Source organism: Cryptomeria japonica, chromosome 2 (genome assembly GCF_030272615.1).
Source record: "Cryptomeria japonica chromosome 2, Sugi_1.0, whole genome shotgun sequence".
Taxonomy (NCBI): Eukaryota; Viridiplantae; Streptophyta; class Pinopsida; order Cupressales; family Cupressaceae; genus Cryptomeria; species Cryptomeria japonica.
Genome location: NC_081406.1, coordinates 142,236,052 through 142,256,283, shown reverse-complemented (window position 1 = coordinate 142,256,283; position 20,232 = coordinate 142,236,052). Strand labels below are relative to the sequence as shown.

The following is a 20,232-nucleotide window of genomic DNA, read 5'->3' as shown; positions in this document are numbered from 1 at the left end:
GATGTTGAGTATCAAGGGATATTACCTGAAGTATCAACATCCCTTCATGATGATGAATTAAATCTACAAGTGCAAATTGAGGTGGCATCCCAGTCACTACTCACCCAATCAGAAGGTTCCACGTCGGCATGTCCGGATACAATGCACTTGACACATCATATGGAGGCACAAACTCCAATGTACCTTACCCCACTATCTATTGGTCAAATATTCAAGAGAAGACATGTGTCCAAATATTGTAATTATTTCATTGGCTAAGAGGAGTTTGTTCCAACAAACTCTAATTAGGGTTTCATCTTGTAATCTCAGCCATTGATCTCATATTGATTTGAGCCTTTGAATTGTAATGAGCTCTATATATAAGGCTCAAACTTCTCATTTGTGAGAAAAAATAGTGAATAGCAAATAGCAGATTAATAGCTAGTAGCTCAAGAATAGTTTAGTAGAAGTTAGAAGTTAGAATAGAGTAGGAGAAGAGGAAATTGTTGCTAAGGCTTGTAAATGGATATAGTCTTTTCATTGAAGATATGATGAAATCAGTTATTTCAACAAGCTACATGGTTTCTACTTCTCATTTGCTTTCATGTTGATTAGTTGAATGATAGAGCGTTGTGCATGATTTATGGTGAAACTCCTAATCCATACCACTGGTAGTTTGTTGATTGCAAATCTGCCTTGTGTGGTCAACTGGAATACTTGAATGAGCTTAAGTTCAATTGTTATTCAATCATTGATATGCATTCAATTAATGGTGTCTATGCTTGATAATGATTTTAAAATCATCTAATTTCCTTAGAAGATTGCACTAAGCTTTGTGGAGTTGTTGCTTTGCATGTCAAAGCATGGCTTAGTCGAGTTTCACTAAAGGTTGTCCATCGTTCCTATATTCTTAGGATTAGATTAACTTCCTAAACCTATCTCTTTTGCTCTTTTTTTTTCAAGCAAGTAGTTAGAATCTAAGTTCTAGCAATTCAAGCATTCAATGTAAGTCCCCTTGGATTGCCAACAATCATATCAACCATTGAGCTTATCCACAAGTTGTGACCCGACATTAGGAACTTTGGAGTCTTCCAATTGATCACATAGTTTAGCATTTGGGATGATTTTGCTCAAGAGAGGATAGGATACCTTGGTATTTTATTCTGTGTTTGATTGTGCATAAAAAACACATCAACACTTCCCAACAAGCAACCACTTTTAGGGTTGCAATCATTTTATTTCTAATAAAATATTTCACTTTATTGTTTTATTAACCACCCCCTCCATTTTGGTGTCCATTTTGGCCTTATTTAAGTGACAAATTTAGAAGTCACTTTATTTTATTTTATAGTGACAATAATAAAGTCACTTTATTATATAAAAAATAAAATTTACTTTATATTTTATTTTAAAAAGTCACTTTATAACATTATAAAATAAAGTAACTTTATTTTTAAAAAGTCACTTTATAGCATTATAAAATAAAGTAACTTTATTTTATTAATAAACATTAAAGTTAATTAAGTTAACTTTAATGTTTTTATAAATATTTATTAACTGCTTCCTAGAGTCATGCTCTACCAAACAAACCATGCCTAGTGACCAACAGGTCAATTCTAAAATAGTAGTTTACCAACTACTACTATTGGCACTCCTCCTGTGACTTTTTTAAAATTGAAAGTTTGGTCCAAAACCCTTGAAGGGCCTAAAGAGAATGTTTTGCAAGATCCTGCAACCCTCAGATGGGCTCCCTGTCCACTATGTCAGCCTATGGGAACCACTGCTTAACCCTGCTAAGAATAGAAAGTGCCTAGGAGGGGACATTACATTATAGTGCCAGTTGATTCGAGAGCAAGTTTCTCCAACAATTATCTTAGTCTGATTAATGGATCAATGCTGATAATGTTTATCCTAGAGATGTATTACAAAGTAGTTGGACTTTTTGTAACTTTATTCTACTTCATTTGGTATGGAATCAGATGTGTTCATATTGATATCCAAAGGAGCCCTTGGACAACAACTACATAATGTTTCTATTATCACAAAAGCTTGCACCCTGGCTAAGCTATCAACTTAGCAACCTTGTGAAACATGGAAACAAGCTTGAAGTGTGGGACCTTGCGCAAGGGGGTTGAATCTCCGGAGAAGGCCGGCTTCCTTCTCACTCCAGAGGGTTGAATCTCTGGAGAAGGCCGGCTTCCTTCTCACTCCAGGTGCAAGTGTTGAACCAACTCAACACTTCAAAACTAATTCCTAAGCCTATCCTAACAATTTTGCAGAGGTAAAGGGGAGAGAGAATTGCTTGAAATAAGAGGAGGTGATGCACCAAGAAGAGATAGTTCCTCTCCCCACCCAAAATGGCACAAGGAATCAACTGAAAAGCCTAAGAGATGCACAAACTTCAATTGCATGAGTGACCCAAACGCATGTGTGGAGGGTGGAGTTTTCTAAGTGTTAAGAGGGGAGAAGGATTCCCACAAAGTCACTCAGAAAACCAGTTAACACAACATACATGTGAAAGGAAACCACGAACATACACTTATAATGAAGGTAAGAACACATACACATCATACATAAGTTGAAGGAAGGCAAGAATAGAGATTTTCAATTAATCATATGGCCAAAGGCCAATCTTACAGTTGCAGAAATGCAAAAGATTACAAGTCTTCAAGAGAAGAGAAGAGCATAAGAAAGCTCAAGGTAGCAGGGAGAGAACCCTTTACAATGAGGCTTAACAACCTTATATAGAAAAATGGGTTACAATGGTGATCATGACCCCTGCATGTCAGTCTGGAAGTGCAGGGAAGTGCATGCACTTGGCTTGTACATGCAAGCAACCTAGCCATACCACCAAAGGCAATCCTGAGAAGGATAGATTGATTAACCTTCCAAAGTCATACATGACATAAGTCACCCAGCATGGCCCCGTACCTTCCTGATGGAAACCCTGTCAAAACATTTAATGCACCCTTGTGGCTCCACAAAAGAAAGTGTACAAGTCACCAAGATGCCTGAGCATTAAAAGCCTTGAGTGTTGATCACACCATCCGGAAGTGTCGCCAGTCGGAAGGACACCCGAAGACTTCGAAAGTTCGGATTTCTGAAGTGAGGAAGACAAGGGAAGAACTTTGGAACCTCGGGGTTTTGGGATAGAGAGAAGAAGAGAAGGAAAAAGGCTTTCAGAACCTTGGGGTTCCGGAGTTCCGGAGGAACTAGAGAGAGAAGGCAAAAGGGGAAGGAACTTCGAAACCTTGGGGTTCCGGAGTTCCGGGGAGAATAAGGAAGAAGGGGGAGGAGGGAACCTCGGGGTTTCGGGATTCCGGGAAAGGAAAGGAAGGGAACTTTGGAACCTCGAGGTTCCGGAGTTCCGAAGAAGAAAGGGAAAGGCTAAAGAGGAGGGGAACTTCAGAACCTAGGGGTTCCGGAGTTCCGGGAAAAAAAAAAACTTTAAGAGAAGAGGTGAAGGAGAGGAAGGCTAGGAACTTCGGAACCTCGGGGTTCCGAAGTTCCAAAGAGGGAAGGAGAAAAGAGACAAGGAACCTCGGAACCTCAGTGTTCCGAGGGGAAAAGAGAGAAAATCTAAGGGGAGGAGGGGCTAAGCTAGGAAAGAACTTCGGAACCTCGGGGATCCGGAGTTCCGGAGAATTGGAGAAAAGCTAAGGGAAGGAAGGGAACTTGTTCCGGAGTTCCGGAGAAGGAAGAAAAGCGGCTAAGGCAAAGAACTTCAGAACCTCGGGGTTTTGGAGTTCCGGGGAAGAAGAAAAGACCGAGGATTAACTTCCTTCGGACAAGGCAACACTTCACACTTCATGATTCTTCTCTCCTTGATCAATTGGGGCCGCGCTGGTCCATGGAACATATCTTTGATCGGTTCTCACTGATGGACCAAGGGTGTCATAAAATGACAACAGTTTCATTTTGTATCAAGAGTTTGGTATAGATCAAAGAATATGCCTTTTTGATTGACAAATGACATGATATTGTTTTTAATAATCATTCATTCATCATTTAAATTGTTTAAATAGATGCATTAAAAGTTTGAAGCAATTGAGATCCAAGTCTAATTCTTAAGACTACAATCTTTTGGCTTGCAAAAGTGATTTTAAAGTAGTATGGTCTGGGATTGGAACTGAGGGTTCTCTTTTTTCTTTTTTTGCCTTCGTATCTCCTTGTAAGGCAACAAATCTTTTTCCTTTCAAAAGAAAAAATAAAGCTTGTAGAATCTCCTATATGCTTCATCCATAAAAACAACCACAAAAGGATTGTTTGTTAGAAAATTAGTGTAGAGAAGAGCAGACATAAAATGCAGCCTTGAAAGGTGCATAATGACCCCTCCTTGTTTATTATGTGGCCTTTGAACTTGAAACTGTAAATTGATATTAAACTAATGAAGTGAAGCAAATACATAGAGGCAATTTACAATACAATGTTTCTAAATGAAAAAATTGTCAATTGAGAACTAACTTAGAAACTATCTAGGAAAACTGAAGACAACTAAATAAACTAAATGACCATTAAATAATTTATTAATTACTCTAATGCCCTCCCTTAATGGTCATCCTATCAACTACACCAAGTTCCTTCCTAAATTTTACTAACTTGTCCGAGCTCAGAGACTTGGTGAGAATGTTTGCAGTTTGGTCCATAGTTGGAACATACTACAAGATCACAATTCCGTCTTCAACAAGCTGGCGAATGAAATGACAATGAAGTTCAACATGTTTGGTTTGCTCATGGAAGACTAGATTCTTGGCAAGTTTTAGCACTCCCTAATTGTCACAGCACAAGGGTGAAGGCCTTGCGTGAGACATTCTCATGTCAGAAAACATCCTTTGAAGACAAATTGCCTCACATGTTGCCTTTACAATTCCCTGATACTCTGCTTCTATCGAGGAAAGAGCTACTGTCTGCTTCTTCTTATTGGTCCATGTGATTGCACCCGTGCCAAGACTAAAGACATACCTAAAAGTAGACTTTCTGTCATCAACAAAACTTGCCCAATATAAGTCTGTAAAACCAATCAACTGAGGATCTTTGCTTCTGCTGTACAAAATGCCAAATTTAGGTGTCCCTTTCACATATCTCACTACACGCTTCACTACAACCCAATGTTCTGCTTTAGGTGCTATCATGAAATTGAGATATGTAACTCATAGCATAACTAAGATTAGGTCTAGCGGCTGTAAGGTAGATAAGGCTGCCAACTAGTTGCCTGAATGCTAACACATTCACCACAGGTGAATCTGATTTGGTTGATAGTTTTAGCCCCTTCTCTATAGGTGTAGATGAAGGTTTGCGATCTTGCATTCTAAACTTCTCCAACAAACTCCTGCCATACTTTGACAAAGAGATGAAATGTTGCCACTTTTTTACCAAACCTCTACATCGAGACAATAATGCAAAAGTCCCAAATTTATCATATCAAATGCGTGACACAAGTTTTGTTTGATTTGCTCAAGCAAGTGTTCTCCACTACTAGTAATGATGATATCATCAACATTGATGATAAGAAAAATGGTGTCATTACTAGTACACTTGACATACAAATTGGGATCAAAAGGACTTCTCTGAAAGCCTTGTTCAACCAAGTACTGATCAATATTTATGTACCATGCCCCGGGGGCTTGTTTTAGGCCATAAAGAGCCTTTACCAGTTTGCATACCTGGTGCTTTTTGCCCGCAACCTTGAAACCTCGAGGTTGCGTCATGTAGACCTCTTCCTCCAAATCACCATTGACGAAGTCACTCTTTACGTCCATCTGATGGACTTTACAGCTAGATTAAGCTGCAATGGCTAGAACTAGTTGGATCGTGCTCATCTTTGTTGTGGGAGCAAAGGTTTCCTCTTAACTCCTCGCTGTGAGAAGCCTTTAGCTACCAATTGAGCTTTGTACTTTTCAAATGTTCCATCAGCTTTGTATTTCACTTTGTAGATCCGTTTGCAGCGAATGGGTTTCTTCCCAGGCATAAGATCTGATTGTAATGTCCCCTCTTTCCTAGACGGTCACTCGGATGAAGAGATTTACCTATTATCCATGTTCGTAGGCAAATCTAGTGGATAGGAGATGTCATTCCTGGCATGGGAGGACTTATACGCTAGAGATTGGCACTTGGATGCTCTTATATTGTGATCTCCATTGAATTCATTAATAAAAATCCTTCTCTAGTTGAGCACTGGACTTTAGGTATGCAAATCTTTGTTCTTGGTGATTCAATTCCTATAATTCTGAATAATTTTATTTGTTGTTCTTAAATATCAGAACTCAGAAATTTATATTAGTCAATTATATTTTTACCAATTGGGTTCAAAGGTATTGTTATTGGCATATGTTTCATGATAAAACCTTGTTCTATCATAGGCATAAAAAACTCAAATAAAAAACACTTGAAAACCATCCCAAAACCTCAATCAACAGTCATCATAAAATAAAAAATTTGGATCAGATTTGGGTGGGGATCTTTTAGTGGTATTAGAGCTATGATCTTGCTAGCCTAAGGGTGGTGTGATTATTCCTATGTTTCCTGGAAGGACTGGGTAATACAGATATTATACTTGCAGGAGAGCACAAGTGGAATTAGATTTTGATATGGGTACTCCAGCTGGTGTAGATATGGGTGATATGCAGGATGGTAATAGGAGTCCTTAGTAGAGGGAGAGACATAATCAGTAGGAAGACCCTAATCGAGAGTTATTTAGAACTCTCGTGAATACATAGCCATAGGTTGCATGAGCATTAGAGAAGATAAGTGGAACTCTTGATAGATTGGATATGGACTGGCCTAGGGATAGGTGTGGTAGACATGACAAGGTTGATAGGTTTGTTTCAATTGTAGGCAGCCATGGGAGTAGTATAGCTCCTTCATCGATAGATAGTGCTCTTGGTTCTCCTAGGCATGCAGGGTTCATACACGGACAACAGACAAACCCATGCAACCTCATTTTCCTCCTAGAGATGAGCCACCACTAGTTGACCCACTTGAGGGCGTGGAGTTTCAGGATGCAGTTATAGAAGCTAGTGATGAGTGGGCACGCCTACCATAGCATGTTAAGGATGCTTTTCCTCTACATCATTATTGTTTGCAGTGCAGAGACAGTATGAGGAACCATGGTGATAGGTGGCTTTGATAGCAGCAGAATGGTGACCTCAAGCAAGCTACTAGTAAGCTCACTTTATCTTCCTTTGATGGTAGCGAGAAGAACAGTGCACGAGTTTGGGTACACAAACTTGACATCTACCTTTCACTTAAGCCGATGCCTGAGGATGAGGCTATTCAGTTTGCAGTATTACATTTGGATGGCGTGGCTTATGACTAGTGGCACCATGGTTTGGTTACCCAAAACCATGGACTCATTCTTATAGAGAGTTTACTGAGTAGTTGATTGTCAGATTTGACCGTAAGGATGTTGAGTTATACTATAGAGATCTAGCATTGATGCGACAAACTGGACATGCTGAAACTTATATTAATGAGTTTCAACGTATTGCTGTTATGGTTCCAAAGATGCATGATATGTTGTTCATTGAGGGTTTACATGGTAGGTTACAAGGTTTGGTCAAGGCTTTTAAGCCTAGGAATTTACATGAGGCTATTCAGACTACCTTAGACCTCGATACATCACTGCCACCTACTTCTTATCAGTAGAATAAGAAGCTTTCCGAAGGCTCCAAGCCTCTCTAGAGGTCTTCTACACAACACCAGAGTGCACCACGCCCTCCCAAGATGGATTAGGAGACACGTAATGAGTTGAGGAGGAAGAAGCTTTGCTTCTCATGTAAGGAGCCTTGGGAGCCTAGACATCAATGCCTTGGGAAAGGCAAGGTTCATCTCATTGAGGCTCATTCAGATGTAGATGATGAGCATATTCAGGATACAGATTCCAAGGGCAACAATGATGAGGTTGTTGATACACATGATGTTGCATATGGCACCATTGCTACTCTTTTCGGTGTTCCTCGGTATCGGCCTTTTGTGTTGGAAGGAATTGTCAAGGAACGATGAGTGTTATGCATGGTAGATAGTGGTGCTACTCATAGTTTCATCAATGAAGGGTTTGTAGTCAATAAGGGGCTGGAAGTAGAAGAATTTGATGGATTCGATGTCATGCTAGCGGATGGTTCCAAAATGAGTTGCACAAAAAGGATACCATGATTATCTATTGCATTGGATAATTATTCTTTCACATATGATTACTATGTTCTTGGTATTGGTGGAGGGACAAATGTGGTACTTGGTGTGCAATGGTTGAAGTCCCTTGGGAGGTATGTCCAAGATTTCAACAAGATAGAGTTGGAGTTTACTCACATGGGTGAACGTATTGTGCTTAAGGCGCTAATGAATGAAACAAAGAACGGGGCAGCTAAGAGTATGTCTGCTCGCCTTGACATTGGGGCTTTGAAAAGTATGGATAAAAATGAAGAAATCAGTTCTAATTTCCAGATGTTTAACATAAGTGGTAAATCTTCAATTTCTCATGACATTGCAACCTCTAATCATAGGGAAATGAGTGATATAGACTTTGTTGTGATTGGCACACAAAATGCAAGCCTTGGGAATGGTAAATTTTATGATGCATCTCATTATAGGACTGATTTTAAACATTTTGGAACAGCTAACATAGAGCAGTCTCAGAAATTGAATGATGGTTGGCTAGAAAGGGCAAAGCAAGCCAAGTTATTGGCCCATCAAGCCAAGCTCCATCTTCAACACATTCGTGACATTCACCACTCTTTACATGATGATGAGCAAAGATGATTTTATTGACATAAAATTCAGAAAATTCAGGAGTTGATCATTTTTTTGATGGTAATGATGATTTTATTGACAATACTCCTAGTGGGCCAGCCACTCAAGAGTTGTGTACAATAGGCATTGAAGACATCCATAACTCATCTTTGGCAATGCCACTGATTTCTTATGACATGGTAGAGATCTACTTGTTGATTGGTGATTTATTCTTCATAGATTCTACATGGGATAGTGGCTGTCCTAGTTGGAATCATATAGCACTTCCTTATTTTGCATTGACTACTTCAGCGATTTTGTTTGGGAATATTTAGGGGTATTTCTTTTGGATATTCTCTGATTGGCATTGGTTTGATGACATGTTTGATATCATCTATGTTGCTGATCAAAGTTATGCCAGCAAGGTTTGGTGGCCATTTATGTTGGTTTCTTGGCATGTGGGAGTTCATTTTAACATCGTCTTGATGTTCTACATACATGGATGGTTACTTTATGGTGATTGTTTAAGATATTTCTTCTACATCTCATACAGTAGGGTCTATATTTTGATTTTAGATCTGGGTATTGATTTACTTAATACATTATTTAAAATGGGTCTTAATATGTTGCTTCACGGTTTGTGGTGTTTGGGCTTTTTAATTAGAGTGGAGCAGCGAGTTGTTTGGTGTTTGCTTGAGGGCAAGCAATTCTGGGAAAGGGAGGACTATAATGTTCCCTCTTTCCTAGACGGTCACTCAGATGAAGAGATTTGCCTATTATCCATCTCCGTAGGCAAATCCAGTGGATAGGAGATATCATTCTTGGCATGGGAGGACTTATATGCTAGAGATTGGCACTTGGATGCTCTTATGTTGTGATCTCCATTGAATTTATCAATAAAAATCCTTCTCTGGTTGAGTGCTGGACTCCGGGCATGCAAATCTTTGTTCTTGTTGATTCAATTCCTATAATTTTGAATAATTGTATTTGCTGTTCTTAAAAATCAGAACTCATAAATATATATCAGTCAATTATATTGTTTACCAATTGGGTTCAAAGAAATTGTTATTGGTATATGTTTCATGATAAAACCTTGTTCAATCATAGGCATAAAAAACTCAAATAAAAAACACTTGAAAACCATCCCAAAACCTCAATCAGTAGTAATCATAAAATCAAAAATTTGGATCAGATTTGTGTGGGGATCTTTCACTTACAGAACCCAAGTGTTATTCTTCTTAATACTATGCTATTCAACTTCCATAGCCTTTTCCCATTCAGGTATTCCTTTTGCCTCTGCATAAGTCTGGGCTCATAAACACTCTAAATGTTCGCCATAAGAGCAAAATTAATTGTGTTCTTGTTGCTCTTGCGTCTAGAAGATCTACCCTCGACAAGATCATCATTTCACACATCACCAATAAGATATTCCCACCACTTAGGTCGGAGAGCAGAACCATCTACTTCCAAATCAGGTGTAGCAGCCTAACTTGGGTTGCTTGGAATAAAATCATCTGGATGCTGATCCAAGTTGTCCAGAGGGAACTATAGTGGGATAATGTCATGCCTTGGTGATTCCACAAACTTCAGGTTTAAAATCATCAAAATCCCTCCCTTCAGGTGAAGCTAATGGAAGCCTAACACCTATACTGTTTTCTGCAGAGGTTGATCTTCAGGATGCTAGATGGGAGAAGTGAGCTGAAAGGGCCCACTATCTTCATCGAATCCCACATCTCTACTGAACGTGAGACGATCATTGTCCACATCAATCAGTCGATAGGCCTTATGATTGTCACTGTAGCCTATAAGCATCAGCTTCTGAATCTTGGAATCCAACTTTGTTTTCTTTGCATCAGGAATCCAAGTATATGTAGTCGAACCAAAAACCCTAAGGTGGCTGATTTTTGGTTTCCTCCTAGACCATGCTTCTTTGGGAGTCATTTTCTTAGTGGCCTGTGTGGAAGACTGATGCAAAAGGCATATAGTAGTGTAGATTGCTTCAACCCAAAACTTTTTAGGCACATTCTTGTTTTCAATCATACACCAAGCCATCTCTGTTATGGTTCGGTTCCTTTGCTCAACAACACCATTTTGTTGAGGGGTATAGGGTGTGGTGAACTGATGTTTGATGCCATTTTGAGCACAAAAGCTTGTGAATTCAGTGGAACAAAACTCACCCCCCATTATTTGACCTTAAGAGTTACAATCTGATGAGCAAACTCTTTTTTAAATAATGCCTTAAACTTCTGAAATTCATTAAAGACATTTGTTTTTGCTTATAGAAAAAACGCCCATATTTTTCTACTAAAATCATCTACGAACAAAAGAAAATACCTGGCATCAGTGATTGATGCCGTATTCATTGGTCCACAAACATTTGCATGAACCAGCTGTAAGACTCTGGATGTTCTCCAAGCTTGTCCATCGGAGGATGGAGTTCGATGTTGCTTCTTTGCTTGGCAAGCTCTGTACACACCATGCGTTTGCCGTTGAATCTCAGGTAAGCCATCTACCAGATTCTCCCGAGCCAATTGAGAGAGATATGATATGTTGAGGTGCCCATACCGCTGATGCCTAAGAGTGCTTATGGAAGAACCCTTTTCAACCATTGCAACCTCCTGAGACTTGCCATTATCAATCAGCTTGTACAATCCATCTTGGAGGCCAACAACAATTGTCTTCTTGGACTCCTTATCAATAATGTGTCACTTGTGTCTATTGAAGATGACATCCAACCTCAAACAATGTCACATCATTTTACTAACAAACAACAAATTAAGCTCCATGCCTAGAACATAGCCTACGTTGAGGAATATGAGATTCCTCCCAACATATGTAATCTGAATGTTGCCCATGCGGACAACTGTATACTCTTCACCTCCTCCAAAGATCACTGAATAGGAGCAAGCCCTGTACTTCATGAACCAAACTCTTCTGTGCGTGAAGTGTCGAGAAGCTCCAAAATCAAGTACCAAGCAGATGATTTCACCTAGTCTGCTTTTCTTTTGGCCATAAAAGCATAAAAGACAGATTCCTGCCTAGTGTGCTCTGCAACATGGGCCTTCTGCTGAGACCCTCCCTAGTTGGATTGCTCATCAACCATCTGTTTGTGGCACTACTTCTTCATGTGGCCAAGCTTTCCATGGTAGTGACATGTGATAACTTTTTTGGAGGCGCTCTCAGGTTTGTTCTGTCCTTTAGGCATAAAAGACTTGCCTTTGCCTTTGCCTTTGTCCTTGGCTTTGGCAGTGAAGGCTTGTCCTATAGGTGATGATTCACTGTTGGTCCCAAACTGTTGTTTCTACCTTTGTTGCTGCAAAAGTTTGTTGCACAGTTCAAGAAACTTGAGATCAACATTCATGGATGTAATGTTGAGCATCTTAATAAAATGTTCATACGAGCATGGTAAACTTTTGAGAGTGATCACCACCATGTCTTTTTCCTCCATCTTGCAACCAATAGCTTCGAGTTGATCGCGTATATCCTTGATCTTCGTAAGATGCTCCTGCAAAGACATTTTATCGTCCATCATTATTGAAAATAACATGTTCTTCAGAAAGAACGATCTGACGTCTCACGAAGATCCTTTAGATTCGTCCAAATCTCCGAAGCGGACCTGTCAAATGGCACTTGTGGAAGCATGTCATTGGTGACTACAACTTGATGAGAATAATTGCTTTTCAAACACGCTCATCGAATTTGTCCTGGTCTTTCGTATCGTCGAGGGACGAGCAAACTTACCTAGAACAATCTAGTCTAGACATCGATATTCAAATATTGTGAGCATGCGCTATTTCCACGTGTTGTAATTTTTGCCGTTTAAGCGTTGATTATTTTCCAACATAATGTTAGTCAAAGACACCATCCTATTTTACAATGCACAAAAAATGAGGTAAAACTACAACAATGAACAATTGATTTTTGTGGTAAAAAAATCAGTCAAAACCCTAGCATGAACTTCGAGGCACATATCCCAAGGCATGAATCTCGAGGAGCTTGTAAAAAAACCCTTGATTTTTATTTTAAAAAAATAGTAAAAAAAACTATACGAAACCCTAGGTGTTGAAACAAAACATCCAGATCAAGAAATAGAACTCCCAGATCCACAACAGAAAACCCTAGCCTTAACACTGAGAAATCAAAAACCCTAGCCACTAGTAAAAACAATGTAGAGCTGAAAAACCTAGTTGTAGAGTAAAATCGTGAAAGAAAAGACATTCAAACAGAGCCAAAATCCGTCGCACAAAACTCAGAGTAGGTGCAGATGAAAAACCCCTTATCGTGGAAAGAAGAGTTGTGGGCACGGGGTAAGAAACCCAGAGTAGGTCATGTGACTTTTAGCAAACCAGACTCGTCATGGAAGAAAGCACCAAAAAATCATGATGCAAAAACCGTGACCTTTAGTGCACAACCCTGGAGACATGTGATTTGTAATGAAAAAAATCTTATGTGATTTGTCATTTGCAAAGATCCAACAAAAAACCTTGCGCTCAAGAAAGTCGATAAATGCCTGCGAAAAAAAAGATTAAAAAAAACACGATTTTTGACTGAAAAATCTGCAATTTTTAACTAAAAATATGCACGATTATAATTTCGAAAAACCCTCTTGTAGAGACTTGCAATTTTTCAAACTCCCTTGGTACATGGTTTTTCATCAAGAAAACACAACCTTGCAAATTCGTGATTTTACCAGGAAAAAAACCCTTTGATTTAAAAAAAAGAAACGAATAAAAAAATTTTGAAAAATTATTTTTCAAGATGTCCACGAAATTTGTCTTAAAATTTTTGTCAAAAAATTAACTGGCTCTGATATCGTGAAATGGTAAATTGATATTAAACTAATGAAGTGAAGCAAGTACATATAGGCAATTTACAATACAATATTTCTAAATGAAACAATCATCAATTGAGAACTAACTTAGAAACTATCTAAGAAAACTAAAGATGACTAAATAAACTAAATGACCATCAAATAATTAATTAATTACACTAATAGAACCATCCGTTCCTGATGTTAGGAAGTGATGAAATCAGGAGTTTGAAAGAAAATTGAGAATTGAATTGAATTATTAGGCTAGTTTCCTACATGTCTATTCATAGCTTTGGCCCTGGTCATTGCTGCTGCTGTGTTCTCCAAATTGCCCTTCCCTACAAAGAACTAGAAGCATTTACAAGTGATGTGTTTGTCCACAAAAATGGCATCAAACTGATGAGAAAAATGAAAAAGCCCACCATAAGTATGTCATTCGTGGAACTTCCTTGAAAGTGCCATTGGTAACCACAAGTTCTAACTTCTGATTAAACCAATGAAATACACTTTACGCTCAATTTATTGAATGGCGAACATACAAGAAAAACAAATGCACAAATAAAAAAATTCATGCAAAAGGGAAACAGTAATCTAGGAAAGCAAACAAACTAGGTTATGATAGTTGTGTCTTTTCTTTGTGCTAGTATGGGAATCCTCCTCGTGGTAATCCAATCTAGATGTTTTTCAGGGAGGAAGAGCACCACCCTTCATATTGCTTTTGATTTGATAAACTTTTGCTGGCATGTGTTTCTTTGAAAATTGAAAATACGACTTGGGAGGGATGACATGATTTGCATAAAATAGTCCTCCTATGGAACTCATTTCATTTGGACCCACAACTACTTTAAAAAATACTACACCTGATCATGCAAGAGAACACAATTATTGTGTTAGGTGGCCTATTCTCTAAGAAAATTTTATTGTGGCCTTCAAACCTGCTTTCACGAATAGTCACTCTTAAATATAATTAAATATGCCCCCATTTAAGTGCCTATTATTATGTTGATTTATTACATTATGATTACATATTAAACTTATGTAGGTTTGTCCAAATGTACAAAAGAATAAAAAGGTGCTTCAGCTAAGTTGTTTATTGGTTTACATCACCTGAATAATTGAGTTACAAGGAAAAGCTCACCCTACATATGCAAAGAAAGAAAGTACTTAGTCTTGTGCTCCAGTGGGCAAAATATTACATGGTGATTCTTTTTTAATCTGGGAGAGGCAAGACGATATGCACTAAAAGTCTTCAACCAAATAACCGTTGACAAGAAATGATGTTCTTCCTAAAGCTCTATGTTGCATGCCAGCTGTCCTCTTCTCTAAACAGGATCACTGATTACTGGACATGCCTGCTGCTTACCTGACATGCCTCTTACTTGACACGATAACAAATCAGTTTTCTCCTTTCCATCAAAGGCCTTTCCCACATATATTCATTCTCTAATCATCTTCATACTTGCAAAGGAGTGCTTAGAATACATTTATTATTACAAAACCAAGGGAATACCAGTTATTTATTGATATTCATCTACCATTCATGTCTCTGGTGGTGATTAATGTGCCACTTCCATTCACAATATGTAATGCTTTTATGATGCCTTGATGATACCATCTTGGCAGTCATTCACTTCCTTTAAAGCCAATTGCTGTCTCACATCTACCAAGCTGCACTAACACATGAACCACTTTAATGTGAGGGGCACTATCACCGAGTTTTGAACCTGGATCATTGCTGGCTTAAGTATTAATATGTCCATCTTACTGCTAGAACAAATTCTGATAGTCTCAAGGAGCATGAAAAGGATTTTTCTTGACCCGAGGCTACATGGATTTAAAACAAGTTGGCAAGAGATATCTTTTCGAATATATAAAAGCCATTGAACATTCTGATGGTGAATTTGGAGTGTTATTGAATAATTTTTTTAACTCCAATGCTAACATTCGTATCCAAAGGTTTAAGAGTTTGGCTGAATTTTAAGAATTTCTTCTGTTTCAAGAGGCAGAATTATCCTTTCAACATTAAGAATATCTTTATCTTTTGAAATGTGGATTAGTAGATTGAAATATAGTAAAAGAGAGTATATTTTTCTTTATTTGTAACTGAAGATCTGCAGTTCAGTCTTTTGGTCTGACCACACATTGCCACTTGTGAATGGGCATTGCAGATTCTCATGCAGATATCCACAGCCAAGTGCATAACCCAACCATGGAGTTACTGGAAATTAGTTGAAGAAGCTGACTTTGGACCTGGAATTCCTACTAATACACTGTTTTTCATGACTGAAGTCAAACCAGATGAATTTGTTTTATCAGGTAATTTTATATAGGTTATGAATTTTATATCTTAACAGTACACAGCTACGCTCCATGGCATTTCAGGGGTGGGAATGGCAATCCAGGGGGCAGGGTGTTGGGGATGGCTGGGATTCACACATGCACATGGATACTCAAATTTTTACAAGTTTAACTATACATGACATCAAAATTTTAGACAAAACAAAGATTCAAATGTAATTGACATAGCTGAGCAGTGATCAGTAATAGTAATATGGAAGCAATCAAATTATTTTTTAAATTTCTGATTTCAATGTTCAAACTCAAAGCTTTTGATAGATTTAACAGTATAAAAATAATATAGTACTTTCAACTATGCCTCCTCTGGGATATCAATATGAAAAGAGTTGTTTGAATTTGGGTCACTTTGTATATGAAGCTATGGCTTGTTAATGGAACCTTGATCGTTCCTAACTGTTCCTTCTCATTAATCTATTCATGAACAGTTAGATCATAAGGGCATGGAAAAGTAGATGCCAATGACACACACAATTATATTTAGACTCATTCTTACCTTGCTTCATCAAGTGAGTTATTGGAATCCTACATTGAAGGTGTTGTAATGTCAAAGAAAGGAACAATTGGCCGAACAATATGCCAAAAGCCATATATAGAATAAGTAGGAATATATCTCAACCATTGGTGGCCTTTGCCTTGCAAGGTTCTTTTAAACATATTAAACAAGAGCTCATCATTATGCTCCCATTCTATACAAGGCAACATAAAATCATCTGCAAAATTGTCAGCAATAATGCTTGTGAATTCAGGGAGCTTACATGTAATGTTCCCTTCCTAATTTGCCTTAGAATTTGCCCTATAATCACAAAATCAAATGGAACAAAGCATATAATATAGTTAGAGGAACATTTCTTTACTTAGGAATAAGATGAACTAATTTTGTTCGAGAAACCTGTAATCAGCTAGGTAATATGACACAGACAGTTCATGAAATAAATCTATTATTAGAGCAGGGAAATCATATATCCATCATTATACAGCAAGTCTGATTTGTATGCGAATCTGAGTCATAAAAGATATGGAATAGGGAGGCATGGTAGGGTGCCTTACTACAGCCGTAAACTCCCTTCATGCAATTCCCCTCCATTCTTCCATGGCTAGAGAATCTTGGGTTCATCAACTGTCCCTCAATGTAGGGGTTGGATGGGAAATTGCAATAGGGTGCCCTAATAGTTGTTCTCCCTATTGCCACTGTAGCAGGGTGCCCTAAGCTGTTCTCCCTTAATGTAGATTTCCTTCCTTCCCTTTGGTGACAGACTGTTGCAGTGTTATATTTATATTTTAATGCTTATTAATATACAACAGCTATGTGCAATAAATTCATATATAAAACTAAATAACAGTCTCTACATTACTACAGTGGATTGGAATAACAAATTATATTCTGATCTGATTTTTAAAGCGTTCAGTGTTCTGTATTCTTCTCTGATGTTCGATACTGATGTTCTCTGAAGATATGTTTACTAATTGCTGCTGATGTTCGATGCTTCTGTATTTAATTATTAATATTCAATCTGATCCATTTTCCGTTAATGATTGCCACTTCCTCTTGCTTCTATCACCCATCCTGTATCCTTGTAGGCTTGTAGCCTTCACTTCTTGCTGGGAGGTCGTGTCCTTTGGGTAGATGTCTTCCTTGAAAGCTGGCATCTCCTTCTCAACCTTAACCGCTGCCTCTCTCTTGCCTTAATGAACCATTTGGATAACTAATCCACTGCCTTTGTTATTAGCACTTAATCGATTGCTGTTAGTTGTGAACCATATGCATTCAATGTTCTTTCCTCCTGTTAATTGCATTCAGGTTATCATGGTAAAAGAAGACATGTGCATTTGCTACAAGGGGCATGACAATTAGTTAAGATGGTCAACATTAATACTGCCGCTGCCTTCAATAGTGAGTATAATTAATATTGTTGTATAATATTCAAAGATCAGTGCTTCTTACTTGATACTAATGACCTGATTGATTGTGAAGAGAGACTTAACGTGGAGGATCACTCTGTGATATCTTGCTGAAGATGAGTGACTGTAACAAGATATGTGACTCATGAAATTGTGAAGTTTTACATTTCTAAGACAATCTCATGTCATAGGTTTGAGTATCAGATTGGGGTCATGACATTAGATAACATGAAAGGCATGAGGCAGGCTCTCATTTTAAATGTCCAACTCCAAGGAATTCCTACAATAGTCACCTAGGGTTTGATTAGTTGCTACTCGTCATTTGCTTCATATGTTCAAGGCATAGCTACCAATACTTCCCTAAGAAAAGTTGATCTCAACAGAAACCTTGACGTGATCAACTATTTAATCAAGGAATTCATCTTTGGGGAGAAGGTTCCTAGGAGGCAAATCCCTCCAATCATGATACATGGAAGGGGGAGATAAGCTATATGAAGGAAGTCTAAGAGAAATCTTTTCTCTATCGTCTTTAGGGGCTGGGGATGCCCTATAGTCTCTAGGATGCTTGTTCTCTAACTCCTAGAGAGTTATTGGTCTATATATTTAAGTTGAAGTTTGATTGGAAGGAGTTATGACATGGTTGGTTGATACAGTTTTTTATAAAGATCAAGCCATTTTGAGGTTAAAGCAGAGACATGCATACTCAACCATATTTTACCATTCACCAGTGAATGATCTTTCGTTTCTTCCTAGTGTGTATTATTCCTAGTTGTTTTGTTTGCACTTTCTCTCCTTGTATGCAGCTTACTCTTGGCATAGGATGTTTTTGCCATAGACAGTTGTTCACTTCTTGACTTAATGTTTTTAGTGTTATCTGGCCAGCTATGTATTTTTTCCTTTGGTAGATACCTCTACATACAAGAAGTTTAGGAGGAGACCCCTATGGCCTCTATGGGATGGGGAACTTGCTCTCTACCTCGTAGATAGAACAAAGTCAGCCAGTTGTATCACCTTGTAGAATATGCTAGGATATTTTTGTCACAAACAGTTTACTTTTTGACTCAATGCCTTGTGTTATCTGGGTTGTGTTGGTGTATTTTTTATGCACGCGCAACTCAAAATAAAATACCTAGAGATATTTTATTCTCTCTTGAACAAAATCCTCTCTGTGCTAAACAAATTGATTGTGTGATCACAAAGACGACTCCAAGGTTCCAGATTCAATGCGGATAGTCTTAGTTGGTTCGTTGTGAAAATGTTGGTAATCTCAAGGGGGACTTAACAATTGTCCAAGGAGCTTTAATTGATTTGAAGATTATGCTGATATTTATTCCTTTCTTTTTTTTGGGACATTTTTTGAATAAGTTTTACTTCTACTTGGATTTGAAAAAAAAGGCAAAAGATGAGGGTTGAGGAAGATAATTCTAACCCTAAACTAATCCTATGAATTCTGGAGACGTAAATTGCAAAAGTGGAATCCAAAACCAATTCTTGTTTCACCAAACTCAACAACTACACAAGAATGGTGCTATCTTCCAAGGGATTTAAAAGATTTTCATATCACCCATATTCACCAACATTCTGAACAATGAATATAGTGATAGAAGTTAAGTTTTCATGTATTGGTTCAGGCTAACTTTGCACAATAATTGAAAATCATCCAATTATCAAAAGTATGAACACATCAACTTCACAATAAGCAATTCTATCAAATCCTTTATTCAATCTAACAACTTGAAAATGAAATCTATTCTATTAAGAGCCAAGAAACCATGCTAACTTGCAAAAGTAGACAAAATTCATGAACAATTGAACAATGAATAATGTCTTAGCACGTAAGAAGTATTATTACAACAATTTCTCCGAAGTATCCTCCCTTTGAAAATGAGAGGAGGGTTTATATAGGCACCCCATTACAAAGCAACGATCTAATTGATTTAAGATCAATGGCCAAGATTAATAGATAAAACCCTAATTAGGGTTACTTGCAAAAAACTCTTTTCGGCCAATGGGAAAATTACAACAGTTTGGATAACCAATGAGAAAATAGGAGCTGCTTGTTGAGTCTAGTTCATTGCACTTGGACACGTCTGACTTGGAACCTTTGGATTGTTTGATTGATGACTGGGATGCCACCTCAACTTGCCTTGCGGATTTGATTCCGCATCATGAAGAAGTGTCGATACCTTAGGCAATATCTCTTGATACTCAACATTGTTCTAATTGCATCATGTGATGAAGCATACTCCGAAATGATTAACTCTTTTGAAATTCCTTGCCTTGGACTTGGAAGGTTGATGTAGAGCTTTTCATCCTTGGATGACTTAATCTTCTTGAATGTCTTGATGACGAGTGAGTCCTTCTTTGTTCCGTTCATCTTTGGATTCCGCCTTGAAGTGTGAATGTTGTCCTTCCCTTGCATTATGGAAACATCTTTCCAATTGGTTTCTTTGTTTCATCTT

The 20,232-nt window shown here is 38.0% G+C and overlaps 1 protein-coding gene across 2 annotated transcripts in view; it reads left to right on the top strand.

Moving 5' to 3' along the window:
• Positions 1-20,232, top strand: part of LOC131053990 (uncharacterized) — a 344,360-nt gene that overhangs the window by 23,314 nt on the left and 300,814 nt on the right. For both annotated transcript variants that reach the window (XM_057988551.2, XM_057988552.2), the window contains exon 2: positions 15,682-15,829. In XM_057988551.2, coding sequence (XP_057844534.2) covers positions 15,682-15,829 — 148 coding nt within the window. The remainder of the gene's footprint in view (positions 1-15,681; positions 15,830-20,232) is intronic.